Source organism: Xiphophorus hellerii, chromosome 22 (assembly GCF_003331165.1).
Source record: "Xiphophorus hellerii strain 12219 chromosome 22, Xiphophorus_hellerii-4.1, whole genome shotgun sequence".
Classification (NCBI taxonomy): Eukaryota; Metazoa; Chordata; class Actinopteri; order Cyprinodontiformes; family Poeciliidae; genus Xiphophorus; species Xiphophorus hellerii.
In genome coordinates, this window is record NC_045693.1 from 22,511,786 (window position 1) to 22,529,505 (window position 17,720).

At 41.6% G+C, this 17,720-nt stretch overlaps 1 protein-coding gene across 1 annotated transcript in view; it reads left to right on the forward strand.

The window, feature by feature from the left end:
• LOC116713479 (28S ribosomal protein S5, mitochondrial-like) overlaps positions 1 to 17,720 on the forward strand; it is a 32,098-nt gene that overhangs the window by 1,253 nt on the left and 13,125 nt on the right. Inside the window, 5 exon segments of the mRNA XM_032553657.1 lie at positions 10,286 to 10,411; positions 10,947 to 11,060; positions 11,986 to 12,037; positions 12,039 to 12,103; positions 14,612 to 14,646. Coding sequence (XP_032409548.1) covers positions 10,286 to 10,411; positions 10,947 to 11,060; positions 11,986 to 12,037; positions 12,039 to 12,103; positions 14,612 to 14,646 — 392 coding nt within the window.

Here is a 17,720-nt window from a genome sequence, read left to right on the forward strand (position 1 = left end):
TGCAGTAGTTCAGTAGTTGTAGCAACTGTATTATCAGAAAGGAGTTCTAAGTTCGATATTTTCTGATTACTGGTTTGTTTTGCTGCATCAAGAATTGTAAGTTGAATGATAATAAAGGGACGCCACATCTTTGATCGGATGCCTGCAGTTTTTTTCAGATACACCAAGCCCTTCAGTTCAATTGTGGTCCTTCGAGCCGGATTTGGGAAATGCTGCAGGACATGGCGACAAGCACTCCAGTTAGAGAAGAAGAACCCAAGATGCAGCCCGTGGTAAGACCCAGACGAACTGCACGTCCACGAAGCTATACGGCAGATTATACACTGGATCAGCCTGTGCATCAGCCTGCTTCTGGAGCACAGATGCTCTTATCTGATATCAGCGATTCAGATGCGGAAGATCATTGCAGTGCACCCATTAGCCAGCAACCTAGTCCTAACCATTGGAGAATGATGGATCAGTGGGAGGATGCTGATGAAGTTGAGAGAGAAAAGGAGTGTTTACAGAAAGAAAATCAGTGCCAACGTGAAGCTATTTTGGAGCTCACAAGAGATAGAGATGATCTATATCACAGTAACAATGAGATGAGGAGGGAATTGCAGGAGTTGCGACAAACAGCAGCACAGCTGTCCACAGTCCTGGAGACGTTGAAGGTGATGGAACACAAAATGGAGAAACTCACAGCAAGCGAGGCTGAAGATAACTCTTTTGCACCCGCAGCCCATAATGTATGCACCACAGCATTTCCTGTCCCAAAGCCAAGGATTCGCACACTACAGAAAGAGAGGGAAGACGTAGAGCATTATTCACTTTCAGCACTTTCAGCAAGTATAAGAGACGAGTCTACTGGCCCTCACGAAGAGAAGCGTGTGCATCATTCAGATCGAGGCTACAGGTATGGAAATAAAATATGCGAAGAGAGTGTGTCGGAAAGCCTATCAGCAGCTCCAGTTCCTTCGCCACGAAGTTCAGCGAAAATGAGAACCTTTACACCTCCAGTGCCAGCTCCGAGAAGGTCAGTCACATCCCGAATCTCCAGATTAGAGCACCCAGATTCTTCTGCTTCTGCTCTGTTTGAAAGAGAAGATCATTATGATTCTAGAAGGATCCAAAGCTCACATTCAGCACCTAAACACGGAAGTACATATAATGGTCCTGCTCCAACTATACCCTATTTTGTGCATCCAGACCCACGTGAGTTCTCCAGGCTTAGGATTGCTCTTGATAACATTCTGCCAGCAGGTGCTTCTGAACATTTTAAATATCAGGTCCTAACAGATCATCTCAAGTTAGAAGAAGCTCTCCTGATAGCAGATTCATTTTGCAACTCTCCACATCCTTTCACCGACACAATGGATGCCCTGTTCATGCAGTTTGGCCAGCCACATCAGCTTGGATAGCTCAGTTTTCGAGTCCTTCCCATATCGGCTCACCAGGGCCAAAAGGCCGGAGTCCACCCTGACGACTCTGATGGCTCAAATTAGCATCCCTTCTTCAATTGTAAATGTGGTCGTTGACCGTCAGGCCAGAAGGTAGGAATGTGAATAGTCCATGTTGGGGGTGGGTGCAATCTATGATGGAGGCAGCTCTACAGTAGACTCTCCTGTAGGTAGTGCTCTTCAGTTTAGTTTTGAAGCATACATGAAGTGTTTTTGGAGAGATGTGACCTTTTGCAGCTGATCCATGATGTTGTGCTGCATTATCCAGGTCATTTTGCCAAATGTACATAGAGTTTGCAAAACATACAATCTGTTTCAAGAAATGTGCAAAGGTTTTTCTAAAAGAAATTAGTAATGTTTCTCTTTGAAATAAAGCTAAGAGGGTATAAAATGACAGTTTAGAAAGAGCAGCATGCACAGCGTGGTTGAGACTGAGGATACCACCAAAAGGAAGCCAAACACGGTCACAGATTACAACAAAACAAAGTGTGGTGTGGATGTGATGGACCAAATGGTGCGGGAGTACAGCGTGCGTGCAGGAACACGGAGATGGCCAGTTGCGGTGTTCTACAACCTGATTGACATGGCAGCACTGAATGCACATGTGCTTTATCAGGCATGCACTGGGGTGAAGGAGAGACGGGTAGACTTCCTTGTTGAACTTGCTAAAGAGTTCGGTAACTCTCATGTGAATGAGAAGAAGGCACACAAGGAGAAACTGCTTCGGGAACAACCTTCCACACCCAGCCCAGGCAAAAGGGCGAAGTGTCAGGTCAACCAGCGAACATTTTTCTCCTCAAACATTGTCCTGAGCCGTATGCAACGAAATTTCGTTCTTTATACACCCTGTGCATTGAAAATGACAACAAAGTCAGTCTAAGTCGAAGTCGAAGTCTAAGTCTATTGTGCAACTGTGAGATGCGTTGAGGCCATTACCAGGGTACTGATAAGGTAATGGCCCTATTTACTGAACAAAAGCACCTGCTAGATAAAATCCTTCAGGCCAGTTGGACTATCGAAGCCGAAATAGGTATACGTCAAAGTGGACTAACTTGAGCTATTCTAGTGTTAGCACGAATAGCAGAACTGATGGATGGACCAGACATACGCAGCGGGGATGGGGAAGCATTTCGCATGTTTGCACTACGGATACGTTCTCTGTTGGGCATGTTAGAGCAACTAGGAAGAGAAGGTAGTATTGAACTCCATTGCGGGTCTCATGTTTCCAGATTGCTAAGCAAGCTTCCACACGAGCTTAGAAGCAGTTTTAGAAGAAGAGTGCATCCAAGTAAGGTTCCAATTCCAACTCTGTATGATCTAGGAGAATGGCTGGATTTTGAAATGCAGGTTTATGAAGATAGTACCAGATTCTGTACTCCTGTCAGAGATAGCCAAAGGAAAAGAGGCACAGAAAAGGACAAAAGGGTGGTGTCAAGAACTACAGCATTACTGCTCAGTTCTGGGAAATCAGGAGAGACCAAGGTTTCTGAGCTGACACAAAATGCCATTACTACTGAGAAGGTCAAGAATAAACCATATTGTCCCTACTGTGACCATTCCAGTCATTTTTTGAACGGTTGTCAGAACTTTCAGCAGCTTACAAAGGAACAGAAAGTGCTGTGGATCAAAACAAATAACCGCTGCTGGCGTTGTGGGAGAGGACATCTGTCTGCCAAATGTACTCTCAAGGCAACGTGTAAAACCTGTGGACGTAGGCACTTGCTGATACTACATGATGTAAATGAGAAGTGGCAGGAAAAAGAGGAGACGGCAGAGAGGGGGAAACCCCCAGACCAGGGAACCATTGTGGGTGCATGTCTAACAAGCAGTGTGGATGACAAACTTTATGTTGGACGTTCTCTAACCAAGCGTAAAGTTCTTCTAAAAATAGTCAAGGTCCGATTGAGTAACGGGAGCAAAAGTATGGAAGCCTTCGCTGTTCTGGATGATGGTTCGGAGAGATCCATTTTGCTCCACAGTGCAGCACGTGAGCTTGGTTTGGAAGGGGAAGCTGAAGCTCTTGTTCTCCACACAGTGAAAAAAGACTCAAGGGTCATCCATGGCCATGCAGTTTCATTCTCTGTCTCCCCTGTAGCTCAACCAGCAAAGACATTTTGGATTAACCGGGCTTTCACAGCTAAATCTTTAAACCTTGCAGAACACAGTCAACCCACTGTTGCTCTTCAGAGAAAATACAAACATCTGCAAGATTTACCACTTCAACCGATAAACACGGTTCAGCCACTTCTCCTGATTGGATCTGACTTCCCATATTTAATCACTCCCATGGAACCGGTCCTCTTGGGGAGTAAAGGTGGCCCAGCAGCAGTCAGGACTCGCTTAGGTTGGACATTACAGGGCCCTGCGGAAGGAGTGAAACCGGGATCAGACACACAACAATGTAATTTCATCTCATTTCAGTCTCCCACCATTGAGTTGCATCAACAAGTTGAGAAGCTCTGGCAACTTGATGTTCTTCCATATCGGAGCACAAAGGAAGTGACCAGGTCCCGACAAGATAGTGAGGCTTTGTGCACCCTTCAAGAAAAGACTGTCAGAACTCAAGTTGGTGGAGTACTCAGATATGCTACCCCAATGCTCCGCATTAAAGGCACAGAACCTCTGCATGCTACTCCTGAAGCAACTCTTCCACTCCTCAGAAACATAGAAAGGAGACTTACTAAAAATCCTGATCAGGCAGAAATATATAAGGCTGAAATGAAGAAACTGGAGGATGCTGGTTACATACTGAAGTTACAGCCTGAAGAAGTGGAGAAATCTGATGAAGCCTGGTACATCCCACATCACTTGGTACAGCACAACAATAAAAGCAGAGTAGTTTTTAACTGTTCATTCCAATATCAAGGCAGAAACTTAAACAAACTACTCCTACCAGGTCCTACTTTAGGCCCATCCTTGCTGGCAGTGCTTCTTCGCTTTCGCGAACATACAGTGGCCATTTCTAGTGATATTAAAGCAATGTTTCACCAGGTGAGACTTCTCCCTGAGGACAAACCACTGTTGCGGTTCCTTTGGAGGGACTTAAAAAGGGAGGAACCGCCAAGTGTATATGAGTGGCAGGTGCTCCCCTTTGGGACCACCTGCAGTCCATGCTGTGCCACTTATGCACTGCAAAAGCATGTTCAAGATCACAGCCTGCCTGAAGAGGACATCCGAGAGGCAGTTGAAAGGGGTTTCTATGTGGACAATTGTCTCCACAGTTTCAGTTCAGAAATGGAGGCAAAGATGTTAGTTGATAAACTTCGAGATGTCCTGGCTGAGGGAGGATTCGATCTAAGACAATGGGCGAGCAACGTGCCATCCGTAATCAGTCATCTCCCAGAAGATGCCAGATCAACTAGCAGCAATTTGTGGATAAATCAGAATCAGCTTGATACATTTGAATCCACACTCGGACTCCACTGGCATTGTCCTACAGATCTGCTGCATTACAAACATCTTCCTACTGGTGACCTCTCAGTGACGATGCGAAGCATTTACAGAACTCTGGCTAGCCTGTATGACCCCCTTGGTTATATTATCCCCTTTACCACCAGAGCTAAGATTGTCATTCAACGTCTCTGGGATAAAAAAAGAGAGTGGGATGATCCAAGACTTCCCGAGGACCTGCTACAGACATGGAAAACCTGGCAGGCAGAGCTGCCCGACCTAGAGAAGATCTCTTTACCTCGATGTTACACCACGGAAAAGTTAGATCTACCGGACAGCAAAAGAGACATCCATATATTTTGTGACGCGTCAGAGCGGGCATACGGCTCAGTTGCCTATATGGTCACAGAATCTCCAGATGGAATCCAGGAAATTGCTTTTCTAGCAGCCAGGTCACGAGTAGCCCCACGAAAGCAGCTGTCCATTCCAAGATTGGAATTGTGTGCAGCTCTCACAGGTGCACAGTTAGCTCATGTGCTAAAGACTGAACTCAACATACCTATACAGAAGGTTTATCTGTGGTCAGACTCCACCACTGTTTTAACTTGGCTAAAGTCTGAGTCATGCCACTTTAAGGTGTTTGTTGGGACCCGGGTGGCAGAGATTCAGGAGCTGACTTCAGCCCAGGATTGGCACTTTGTGCCATCAAAGGAGAATCCTGCTGATGACATAACCAGGGGAAAAACTCTGACCGAACTAGCCGTTGTCTCCAGATGGACACATGGGCCTCTCTTTCTTCAAGATCCTATTGATCAATGGCCGCTCATGCCCTCAATTTCCATCATGGATGGCGAAGAGGAGCTCAAACATTCATCATTTTGTGGAACCATTTCTAACATTCCAAACTCCACCATCCCTGGGGTCACACAGTACCAAACTTTCAGGGATCTTGTAGAAGCGACAGTGAAACGTGCTCATGGGGCGGCTCACACCTCTGGCAGCTCCACAGCAGATGATTATCGAAAAGCTGAAATCGAAATATTGCGACAAACCCAAATGGACAGCTTTCCTACTGAGTTTCCTAAGCTCAAATCAGGCCAAACGGTTGGACCTAGTAGTCGGTTGTATCCTTTGGATCCACAGTTTGACCAATCCATGGAACTCATTCGTGTGGGAGGCCGTTTGAGACGTGCCTCTGAACTTGAAGAGGATTCTATCCACCCATTCGTACTCGATTCTCGTCATCCTGTGACAGAATTAATCATTAAGGATATTGATGCAGAGCTTCACCACCCAGGACCAGAGAGGGTATTTGCTGAAATAAGGAGAAGATTCTGGATTCTACGGGGCAGGGAGGCTGTTCGGCGCTATCAGCGACATTGTGTTGGCTGCAGACGATGGAGAGGAAGACCTGTTGCTCCCCAAATGGCTGATTTGCCACCATCCAGACTCAGACTATTCAAACCACCTTTCTACTCTACTGGAGTAGACTGCTTTGGACCTTACATTATCAAAGTTGGCAGAAGACATGAGAAGCGGTGGGGCATCATATTCAAATGTATGACCACAAGGGCTGTGCATGTAGATCTGCTGTCCAGCCTTGATGCCGACTCGTTCTTGTTGGCACTGAGACGTCTGATAGCACGGAGAGGAAAGCCCTATGAAGTACTTTGTGATCAAGGCACCAATTTTAAAGCTGGAGAACGTGAACTGACCGAGGCATTCAGGAGCCTTCAGCTACAAATCCAGGAGCAACTGGCTGGTCAACAAATAGACTTCAGATTCAACCCTCCAGGAGCACCGCACTTCGGTGGGTGTTGGGAAAGGGAAATTAAATCCCTGAAATCGGCCCTCACGACAACCTTGGGTGCCCAAATTGTGACAGAGGAGGTGCTGCGCACACTTTTGGTGGAAGTTGAAGGAATACTTAATTCCAAACCACTTGGTTATGTTTCAGCAGATGTAGCTGACCCAGATCCTATCACTCCTAACATCTTGTTGATGGGGCGGCTAGACCCATCTCTTCCTCAAGTTAAATACCCAGAAGTAGAGATTGCTGGTCGGAGGAGATGGAGATATAGTCAAGTGTTAGCTGACCACTTTTGGAAACATTTCCTAAAGTTTTATCTGCCAGGACTCCAGGCTCGGAATAAGTGGCAAGAGCACTCTGAAGACCTGCAAGTTGGAACCGTTGTGATGATAGCAGACCCACAGTTACCACGAGCTCTTTGGCCTGTTGGTTTGATAAAAACGGTTTTCCCTGGAGCAGACGGGAGAATCCGCACAGCTGAAGTGCAGGTCAAAGAGCGCAACTATATTCGCCCTGTAGTACGTCTAGTAAAACTTCCAGAAATTCCAGAATGAAGGGCTGATCTTCAGTTAATATTTCCCAAGCTGCAAATTATCACAGACAATTTGGGGGCGGCTGTGGAAAATACCACAGCTTCGCTGGACTTCGCCTTGTAGGCTTGTCTGAACCGTGATTGGCTGGTCTGCCTGTCAATCATGGTCGACAACAACCTATCAGAGCCTTAATGGGTGGGAATGTTCTAGAAGGGGGCAGAACATGTTTTTCATATAGTTTTTGCAGTAGTTCAGTAGTTGTAGCAACTGTATTATCAGAAAGGAGTTCTAAGTTCGATATTTTCTGATTACTGGTTTGTTTTGCTGCATCAAGAATTGTAAGTTGAATGATAATAAAGGGACGCCACATCTTTGATCGGATGCCTGCAGTTTTTTTCAGATACACCAAGCCCTTCAGTTCAATGTCAGAACGATAAAGGCGGCCATGTTGATCTCATGTGAAGCTGCCAAAGCGTTTCATGAACTCTCTCTGCCTCTCATCCTGACTGCCTTCATGGCGGCTCCTCATTTTTCAGTCTTACTCATGTCCAAGTTGAGGAATGTTAAATGCCTTCTGACTGTCAGCATGTCTCACTCACAGTTTGAGTTCTGATCAGAAGCCAACACAAACAGCAACAACCCGTCACTTTACATCGACTCGGCCTCCGATCAGAAAACACATTCGTTCTCATGCGTAAAATGGTTCTGCTGCTTTTCTCATCCAGATTTTTCACAGGAGAACCAGATGGGTCTTGATTCTTATTCCAAGCAAGGTTATGAATATACTCCACTTGAAAAATAAGGTGAATCTTTATATTTGTTATATTAAGCAAATATTATGTTCAGTCTTGTGATCTAAATGTGTTTATGTAGTTTTTGTTATAGAACTAGCAAATATTTTACCCCATATTTAAACCACTTTTTTATTCTGTGAAATTAGTTTGTATCGTATAGACCAGGGGTCACCAACACGGTGCCCGCGGGCCCCCGGTCGCCCGAGGGGACCTTGTCAGTCGCCCGCAGAGCAAGTTCCAAAAATAGCCATTGTCATTAGGGAGCACTGCCAACGAAATTATTTAATTTAATGTTTTTACATTGAATTAATAACATTTGTTTATATTAGAATTTTTTTTTAAAGCAAATTACAAAAAAATGTTAAAATTAATTGCTTTATGCATAAAGTTTTTTTTCTATGGTTAAAGTTCAGAACTGCACAGACGCCTGCAGGATTTTATCGGAGGGCAGCAGCGCCTGCAGCTGTACGGCTGCACCCACTCTGCCTACCTTAAGATTTTCCTTGAAGTAAAAAAAGAAAATAATAATTTCTGAAAGTTTTATTATCGAACCCTCTTTACAATTCACAAAATTGTGGAGAAAAAAAAAAAGATCTTATGTGTCAAAACATCTTGTACGTAGCGCACGTCTGAGTCTGTGGGGGGAGGGGAAGGGCACGCCAAAGCTTAAATCTGATTGGTCAGTTTGCTTTTGTTTATTTTGCGGCTTGGCGCTTTTTCTGTAAGATAAAAATGAATGACAGGAGTTTGAACCTCCCGCAGTTCTAAGAGCGGTTTGGATCCCGGCGAAGCTTTTTACAGTGTCGGTTCTGGCGGGTCGTCGGTTTCTGAGATTCTTTGATGTTTCCCGAACTGGAGAGCTGATGGTCACCTGTCGGCTGACATCTGCTGCTCTTCCTGAGCGTCGCGCTAAGACTGCGAGTTAAACAATTTAATCTAGTCGAAACGTTCCCCAAAAGAGTAGAAATTAAGCAAACATTGTTGCTTCACCTTCTGCTCCTTTGGACGTCTGACACCACCTGAACCTGGGAATCAACACCCTCCTCTTTCCCTGGATCACACGGGTCGGCTTCGCTTCCATGTCTTTATTATTTAGCATCGTTTGTGTAAAACGAAAAAAAGGGTGCGCTGCTTTAGTGGTTTAGGTTTGTGCGGCTTTTGTGCGACGCCACATGATGAGCGTTGGAGAAGTGGTTGTGCTCTTGCAGGTCAGGTGCAGTGATACTTTTCTACATACCTTCCAATCTGTCGGACAGTTTTTTTCCGACATCTGCTGGTGTCAGCCAGCTGGTGACCCGTCAGCTTTTAAGTTTGTGAAACCACAAACAAAGCTAATAAACCGGCGACTCGCCAGAACTGCACACTGTAAAAAGTTCAGGTGGGATCTTAGAACTATGGGAGATTCAAACTCCACTCATCATTTTTAGCTCACAGAAAAAGCAAACTGACCAATCAGATTTAAGCTTTCGCGTGCCCTTTGACCCCCACAGACTCACACTGATGTGCGCTACATACAAGATGTTTTGGCACAAAATAACTTTTTCTTCTCTCCACAATTTTGTTAATAGTAAAGAGGGTTGGATAATAAAAAAAATACAATAACGTTTCTTTTTTTTATTTAAAGGAAAATCTGTACAGCTGCACCAATCCAGACTCTTCAGTCACTTGTGGGCAATTTAGAATCACACAGAAAAGCTCCAAAAGGGAATCAAACTGAAAACTCTGAACTAAGAATTTCTGATCACATAATAGCAATTAACCATAGCTGCATGGTAAATTATTACTGCTAACTATTGTCAGTAGTCAATAACATTAATATGATCAGGCAGCATGCAATCATATGTCCATATACTCTTATTATAATGGCTGAGCCAAGAAAATTTATGTCTGTATCAAACAAGTAGCCCTTCGTGTTACTCTGTACCCGTGAAGTAGCTCCCAGTCTCAAAAAGGTTGGTGACCCCTGGTATAGACCCTAATCATTTCCATATTATATAAATACATGAAAATGTTTTTTAAAAGTAATAATTTTGATTTAAAATCTTTCCACTTTTTAAATGGTAAAATTCTTTTACATTTGGCCTTTAGATGAATCTGCTTGAGTTGTATGGTCAGTCTGATTTAGCTCAACAAATAATTTATTCATAGTCATTTCTGCTCATATTTTAACATTCAGCAATTTTTTAAATTATGAGCTAAATGTTACGATTCACTTCTTCAGTTTTTAAGTGGAAGAAGATAAGATAAGAACCTATTTTAAAAAAACAACAAAAAATCATTAATTATGATTGATGTGTGTTTGTGTGTGTGTGTTGGCAGTGACGGCTGAGGAACTGTGGAGGGGTGTGTTGGCTGAATCCGGAGCCGGAGCCAGAAAGGGCAGAGGGAAGCGAACCAAACGCAAACTGAGGAGAGACCTCAATCGAGGACAGCTGATCGGAGAAGGTGAAACGGCATCTGTTTGTGTTTGGAAAATAACTCTTGAAGTGTCAAGAGTGTTTCTATGTCCCAGTTGATTCAGATATAAACATGAGGTTGGCTACATGATTTTCCCTTTTCAAACAGGCTGTAATTTATCCTCCTTGGTTTTAATTTAGAGAGCTGCTTCTAATAATTTGGCACTTATGCCTCTAACTAATGCTAACAGACAGCTGATGGACACGGCGCTCTAGAATATTCATAAGCCAGTCTGAATGAATGAATTGCAGCTCTATGCTGATAAGAAAAATGACTTTTTGTTCACTGTGTGCTCTTTTTAGGATTTGGAATCATTTTTCCTCACTTTTCTTTCACTCTCTCTCTCTGTCTTTCCTCTCGTTTTGACCTCATTTTAGCTAAATACCATGTGTTCATTAGCCTAATTCTCTGTGTACTGCAAAAAAAAAACATGGCTAAATCTTTAAAATGCACCGTTACCTCCGTACATGTTTGAAGTTTCGCTGTCTATCGAACAGATTTCCTTGTTCTCATCTGTCTTCAGGTCGAGGTGGCTTTTTGTGGCCCGGTCTGAATTCTCCTGTATTAAAAGACGGCGCGGTACAGAGCTTCAGCCGAAGAAGCGACGCCGAGCAACAGGAAGTTCACGCTGAACTAAGTAAAAACACACATTGACACACGTTACATTTTTTTTATCTGCTTCTGCAGACTTAAGATTGAGCTTAAATCATAAATACTTTGTTACCAACCAGAGGTGGACAGGTGGATAAACATTGTACTCAAGTAAGAATAGCAATACTTCTACATATTTTTACTCGCATAAAAGTAATAAGTAGCCATCCAAGAACTGACTCAAGTAAGAGTAAAAAAGTATTTGGTAAAAAATGACACTCAAATACTGTATCTGATCAAAACATCAATCATTTAATGTTTAGAAATTACATAATCAGACGGACCAAAATGTGTTTTATGTTGTAAAATGCATTTTTGTATTTTACAACCTAAATGGAAATAATTTATATAAATAATATGATTACAAAATAACAAAATAAATCATTTTACATTATTTTAGTGTAATACTTGTGTGCGTGTGGTGAATTTTTGGTTAGAACAAGTTTGTTCTTCATTCAGTGAAGTAACTCCAGAAATTAAAAATAGCAAAAGTAGTAATACTTCATAATAAAATGACTCATATAAAGTACAAAAGTGCAGAATAGTAAAAAAAAAAACTCCTAAAAGTAATCCCCCCGCCCCCCAAAAAGTTACTCAAGTAAATGTAACTAAGTAGAAGTAACTAGTTACTTCACAAATCTGTGTGATATTGTTACCATCATTTAATGCAATGGAAATTTCCTTTTTGTGAAACATCAGGAGAAAAACAGCGGGGACAGAGGGGCAAATTAAGTCTTCAATTTGAGAAATTGAAGCACCGCTGGTGTGAGAAGTTTCCAATTTGTTTCCACTGTGATCTCATTAGTTAGCAGTAATCACACGCCTAATTTGACAGTGACTGAAAGCCCCGTTGACGTGTCTCGCGTCGAGCCGCTCGAAGTGAGACGTTCGTCTGCCTTGTCTCCCGGCAGTGCGGCAGAGGGACGAGTGGGAGAAGAGGAGGAGGATGAAGGTGAAGAGAGAGAGGCTGGACCGGAAGCTCCTGGGGGGGCATCAGCCTGGGGCAGCCTGACCCCGGACCCAATGGAGGTAACCTGCTCCCAGACACCCAGAGGGGTCAAAAAAACTGTCTACTTCAGGGCCGCAACTGACGATTGTTTCAATAATCGATTATTTCTGACGATTAATCGGATAAAGAAATTGATACATTGTGCTGATTTTTCACTTCTTGCAATTTTTTAAGTAAGAAGATGAACATCTTAATTCCTAAAATGTCATAACGTAGTATTCCATAGTTTTCTTGATAATTTGTAGCACAAAAAAGAAATACTTCAACATCAAGTCTGCTCGACTTAACAACAATACAATGTAGGGCTGATCTGTTGACTATTTTTTGGATTCAATGTTTAATAATCGGAACGCAAAAGGAACGTAATAGAATTTCATTTTATTTTTTTACGAAAATGTAACCCTTTGAAGTTCTGAGGCGTTTTGGGTGGAGTCTAATTACAGACAAAGAAGGTTTTTATTAAACTGAAATACAAAATGTACATATTTTTGTTCATTTCTGGCTTATTTACTCATCTAAGTATGTTGGTCTTTTTCATTTGGCCTGTTTTTGAATTTGTAAACTCCACAATTAATCGATTACTAAATTTGTTGACGATTATTTCAATAATCGATTCATAACGATTAATCCAATTAATCGATTCAGCCCTTCTCTGCTATTGCTTTTATTTCCAACCACAAACAACCTGGAAATGAATACAAATTTCTACTTGCAAAATTCTTCACACGCATTACACTTTTACATGTTATGTTACATAAACATTGCATTTCATCAGAATATTTTTTTAAATCGTATTTTGTAGAAATTAGAACCAGTGCGTTATGCAATTCTTTCGCACAACTACATCATCAAGTCTTGGTACTTTTGCAAAGATGGCGTAACCTCTGCAATTCGACATGCGCTAGGCGACCTGCACTAAAATCCCAAGCACAGACACTCCAGTCTAAAAGCGACATCTAAGCGCGGCCCGTGTGCAGACTGGATAATCATCAGTGAGTCGGCATCATGACACAGACAAGGCTCAGAGGCACAGCTCACTCTCGGACAGACGCGCCGAGTGGCACAGGAGGACGTGGAAATAACGGCAGCGGTGGGACGAGAGGGAGACGGATGAGGCAGCAGAGGAGTAATAAGGGGCTGTGCAGCTGTGTGTGGGAGAGGAAGAGTGACGGGTCAGCATGGGAGCCCATTATCAGTGATGAAGATGAGGCTTCGACTCAAGTGTCAAGTGGAACGATTTCCTAATTTAGAAAGACATTTCTGTCCTTCCGTGTTGATTTAGATGGGTTTTCACCTCCCTTTTTACTTTCCCTCTTGTTTCACACGTTGTGCTTAAATCACACCCCGAGTTTTTCTGTAATTTCTGCTCTTTGCTTGTTCTTTTCATCCTTTATCTCTTGTTTTTTTTTCAGTCTATTAAGCCTTTCTAATTCACACATTTTCAATCTTTGTTTGTTCTCCTTCAGTACTGACTGTCTTGTTGCATTTTATTGAACCTTCAAGATTTATGTTGGCCTTTATTATGAAATTTTCTCTTTCAACAAAGTTTTTTTCAACTTTGTTAAAAGCCAATTAGACTACGTTACCGTTTGGTTTTCTTTGAGCGCTGTAAAATATTAAAGTAATTATTATTAGTGTTCTTCCCATTTCAAACTATGACTATATCAATTGTAAAGGTCTTTCAGGCGCAATAAGGAGCTGTTATTGTTTATTAGTGCAATTATTGCAGATTTCATTTAAAACTTTTGAATGTTAGCCGGTCAGGGTGGAGTGTTATGGAGAACATTTCTTATCTTCATGTTGTCAGCCTGTCCTCATAGCTGAAGGTTTAAATAAAAAAATCTATTAATTCAGTTTTATCTGCTTCAAACTAAAGAAAATTCACTCTTGACTCAGTGGCTGTTTTGGGGTTTGGTCATGGACGGACACACAGCTGTGTGTCACCAGGATTCAAATATAGTAAGAAATTTGAAATAAAAGAATTAATTGATAAGTAAAAGTGGTCAAAGGATAGACCCCTGAGGAACGCCTCATCTGATTTTTGAACAATATGTGTAAAATCTCATCAATTTGCAAGGCACTGTATGTACATTTGTTGTCTTACGCCTCTTTGCTCACACACACACACACACTCTTACTTGTTATTCTCCCCAACACACAATCGATGGATGCGGTGCATTTACAGCTTGTTTGCCTGTGATCAGGGCGGCTTTCGTAAAGACGGTGGGACATTCCCCCAGATGGCAGAGGTGTGCCGATACAGTATTTTTTTCTCTTTATTTTTTCCTCCATGGCCTTTTGTTGAATTCCGCCTTTGTTTGTTGTTAATTGGTTAGAAGTGAGCAGATTGCCGCGGGGAAACAAACATCCTTCAGAGGTCACTGAAAATGAGAAGTGCAAACTCGTCACGCTGCTGCAAAGACTTCTGGGCATTTGTCCTGCCAGCAGGAGGCCAGTCTAATCTGTTCATCATGTGGGGATGTGTGTTTGAGTTTCAAATCTTTCTCTCTTTTTCCATGTCTTGGCAGAAACCTATGAAGACTTTGATTCTCGAGTCATTGAGGTGAGTTTTTTTTTCATTGTACTGAACAGATTACAAGCGTACACAAGTTATATATTTTTTTTTAAGGGCTGATTGTTTTAGAAGAGTTGTCATTATTATTTTAATGATGCACTGAGTTTGGAATCACATTGTTTTAATCACGCTTTAAAGAACGAAATAAAATCATACTTGCAAAGCGTAATATGACAAAAATATTATTAATAAGAAATTATTTTTTATTAAAGTAAAAATGGACATATCAAAATACATGCTATTGGTTGATGCACGAATTCAATAAATTGTGGCAGTTCTGAGTTTTGACGCTTTCAATGACTAGAGAAAAACATGATCTACTAATCACTAATCTATGCCGATCAGATGGAAATTCTAAGACATATATTTATTTGAGCATGTCATAGTCAATTAATTTTGTATTGAAATTGAAGCACAAATATGACACTTAGCTTAAACACACCCCAGTCAAATGGAAAATGTCACTACAATTCGAGGTATGTATTTTTAAGTGAATTTCTTTCACTTGTTCTTGATTTGTTGATTTTGAAACAAACTTTAGTGAACCTAAAATGAATCAATAACAAAGATTTATTTAGTTACTGCTATTTTGTACATATTATCCAAGACATGGAGTATTAATTCCTCTCAAATTGTCATTTTGAGATTATGCTACAAAAACAAAGAGTTTTAATACATCAAAAAATTCTGCAGCACATCCTTTTTTCCCCTATTCTAGTCTGGAAGGCTGTTATTGTTTTTCATTTACAAATCACTTGCATTTTTATTGCTTGAAGTCTTGCGTTTTGTGCAGTGAAAGTCAGAAGGGAAATATCAGCTGTATGAACAGAGCTAGACGAACATTTTTGTGAATCTTTGAACGTTAAAAAAAAATTACCTAAAGAGAACCGTGACGGATTCTAATCTTTCCGGTTCTGTTCAGGGTCGCTGAGCAAAGGAAGCAGAAAGTCTGAAAGCGCCGAGTGTGTAGTGTCTGACATTTTTCCTCTTGAACAAAGAAGGTCAATACTTTCAGTCAGAATTATCAGAGCAAAAGGAAAAGTTTTTGTTGAGTAAGAAAAGAGAAGTTGTCGATTTGGGAAACTGGCTGAGTTGTTTCTTTGGTGAATCTTTAATATTTCACCTCCGCTGTACGAGTTTACGTCTAAATAGATGTTAGCAGACAACATGTGTTTATTTTTTTTCTCTTTCTTCTTTTATGGTTTGCCCAACTTATTTAACTAAACACACAGGCATGATGCCATTTTGGAGTTCTACTAATATTTTCCTAAAGCCACTGAAATATTAACACTGTTAAGACTCACCTAAGCTCTGTTTTTGTGGAGTTATTTAAGCTGCAAAACTCTTCATTGCTTTACCCTTTGTACCTTAACAGGGACAATATTAAAGAGGTAAAAATAATAAGCTAAATAAAACGTGCACAAAGTTAATTTTATATTCCTGATCTAAAACTGCTGCTCCACACCCACCTTTGCACTGGTCTTCTCATTTTGATAGCATGACGAGACGCGGGACAGTGTGACCACATCTATTTAAAGTGAGTGAACAGTGCTGAGGTCCAATTATATGTAAATGGCTGAGCAGTGTTTTTGAGATGGGTGTTTGCCCTGGGCAAACACCCATCTCTTGGCATGCATGCCAAGAGAAGAAAGAGACTTTTTAACTACTCTGTTCTACTATAAATAAACTTTGTTTTCCGTTTCTTACCTGAGCTGTCATTAAGAAATGGGCTATGCTAATTGTGCTAACTCAGTTAGCACAGACAGAAACACCTCAAGTCGGTGTGACCTCAACATGTCAGCATAGTTGTTTTCTTTATTTCAACAATTGTACAACTGTTTTGGAAAATAATCTCATCTTTGCAACATTCCTAAAGAATATGTATATTTACATTTTAATGAATTTACAGAACATTTTTATTTTGAAGCTTCCTGCCTCATGGAAGACAGATTTTGTCCAGAATGCTGAACTAATACAGATAATGACATCTGGCCACCTATTTAATCCACCTGTTACTTTAAATTGAGAAGTTTAGTCCTTGACAAAAAAAAAAATATTTTTTTATGTTGTAAAACTAAACCAAAGAAAATATCTTAACATGCAACCCTAATAAAATGTAGCAGGAAACTTCAAGTTTCGGCCTACAGCTGAATCAGCAGCTGTTAAATTGAAAGACCGAAGACAAAGCGGCTGTGTGTGTGTGTGTGTGTGTGCGTGCGTGCGTGTGTGTTGGATGACATATGGATACGGTACTCTCTGCGGACAGTTCATTTAGATTCTCTGTTCATCATGCAGAATCTCCCCTTAATTCAATTAGCACTAATGGGCCCTGGTGAGCTGGTGGGAGCTCTGCCACAGGGTCACACACACACACACCAAACACCCAACTATGCCTCGGTGGCCCTTCTTCACACACATTATCCTGCTGGAAGATCTGTAGGAAATAAGCTGTGCATTATTCATGGTTACTGCACAGCTGGATATCGTTTCTAAATATTTCATGTAGATTTCTCTGGTGTTCACTTCTTCTTCATGATAGCCATTTCTAATCACCTTTTAAGCATTTTATTTTATTTTTATCTACTCCATATATGGACATTAATGCGTGTGGGTGTGTTTCGCATTGATAGTCTTCCCCAGCTCTCCTGTGCGCATTAATAAGAACGGTGTCACAGACATTAGACTTCCCCTTGGAAGCCGACAGACACTTTTATGGTGCCATCGCCTTCTATAAATACACCCTTCATGGGGATGAGTGTGTGTCTGTGTGTGGCACTATAAATTCAGGCCTAATGAAATGGAAGAGGCTTACTGGAAAAAAAAAAGAAGGGAAAAAAAAAGGCTCGTCTCCCAAGGACGATGAGGCTGCATTAGTGAGCAGATCCAGCGGGAGGAGAGGAAGCGGGGAGGGAGACGGCTGAAAAAGCGAGAGGTGGAGCATGGCTTGTGAATCTGAGTTTGGGAAAACAAGTGGACATAAACCACAAAATTCTAAACTTTGGTTTTTTGACTGCAATTGGAAAGTTAGAGAAACTTCAGATTTTGCAATAGCCGTTGGTGTT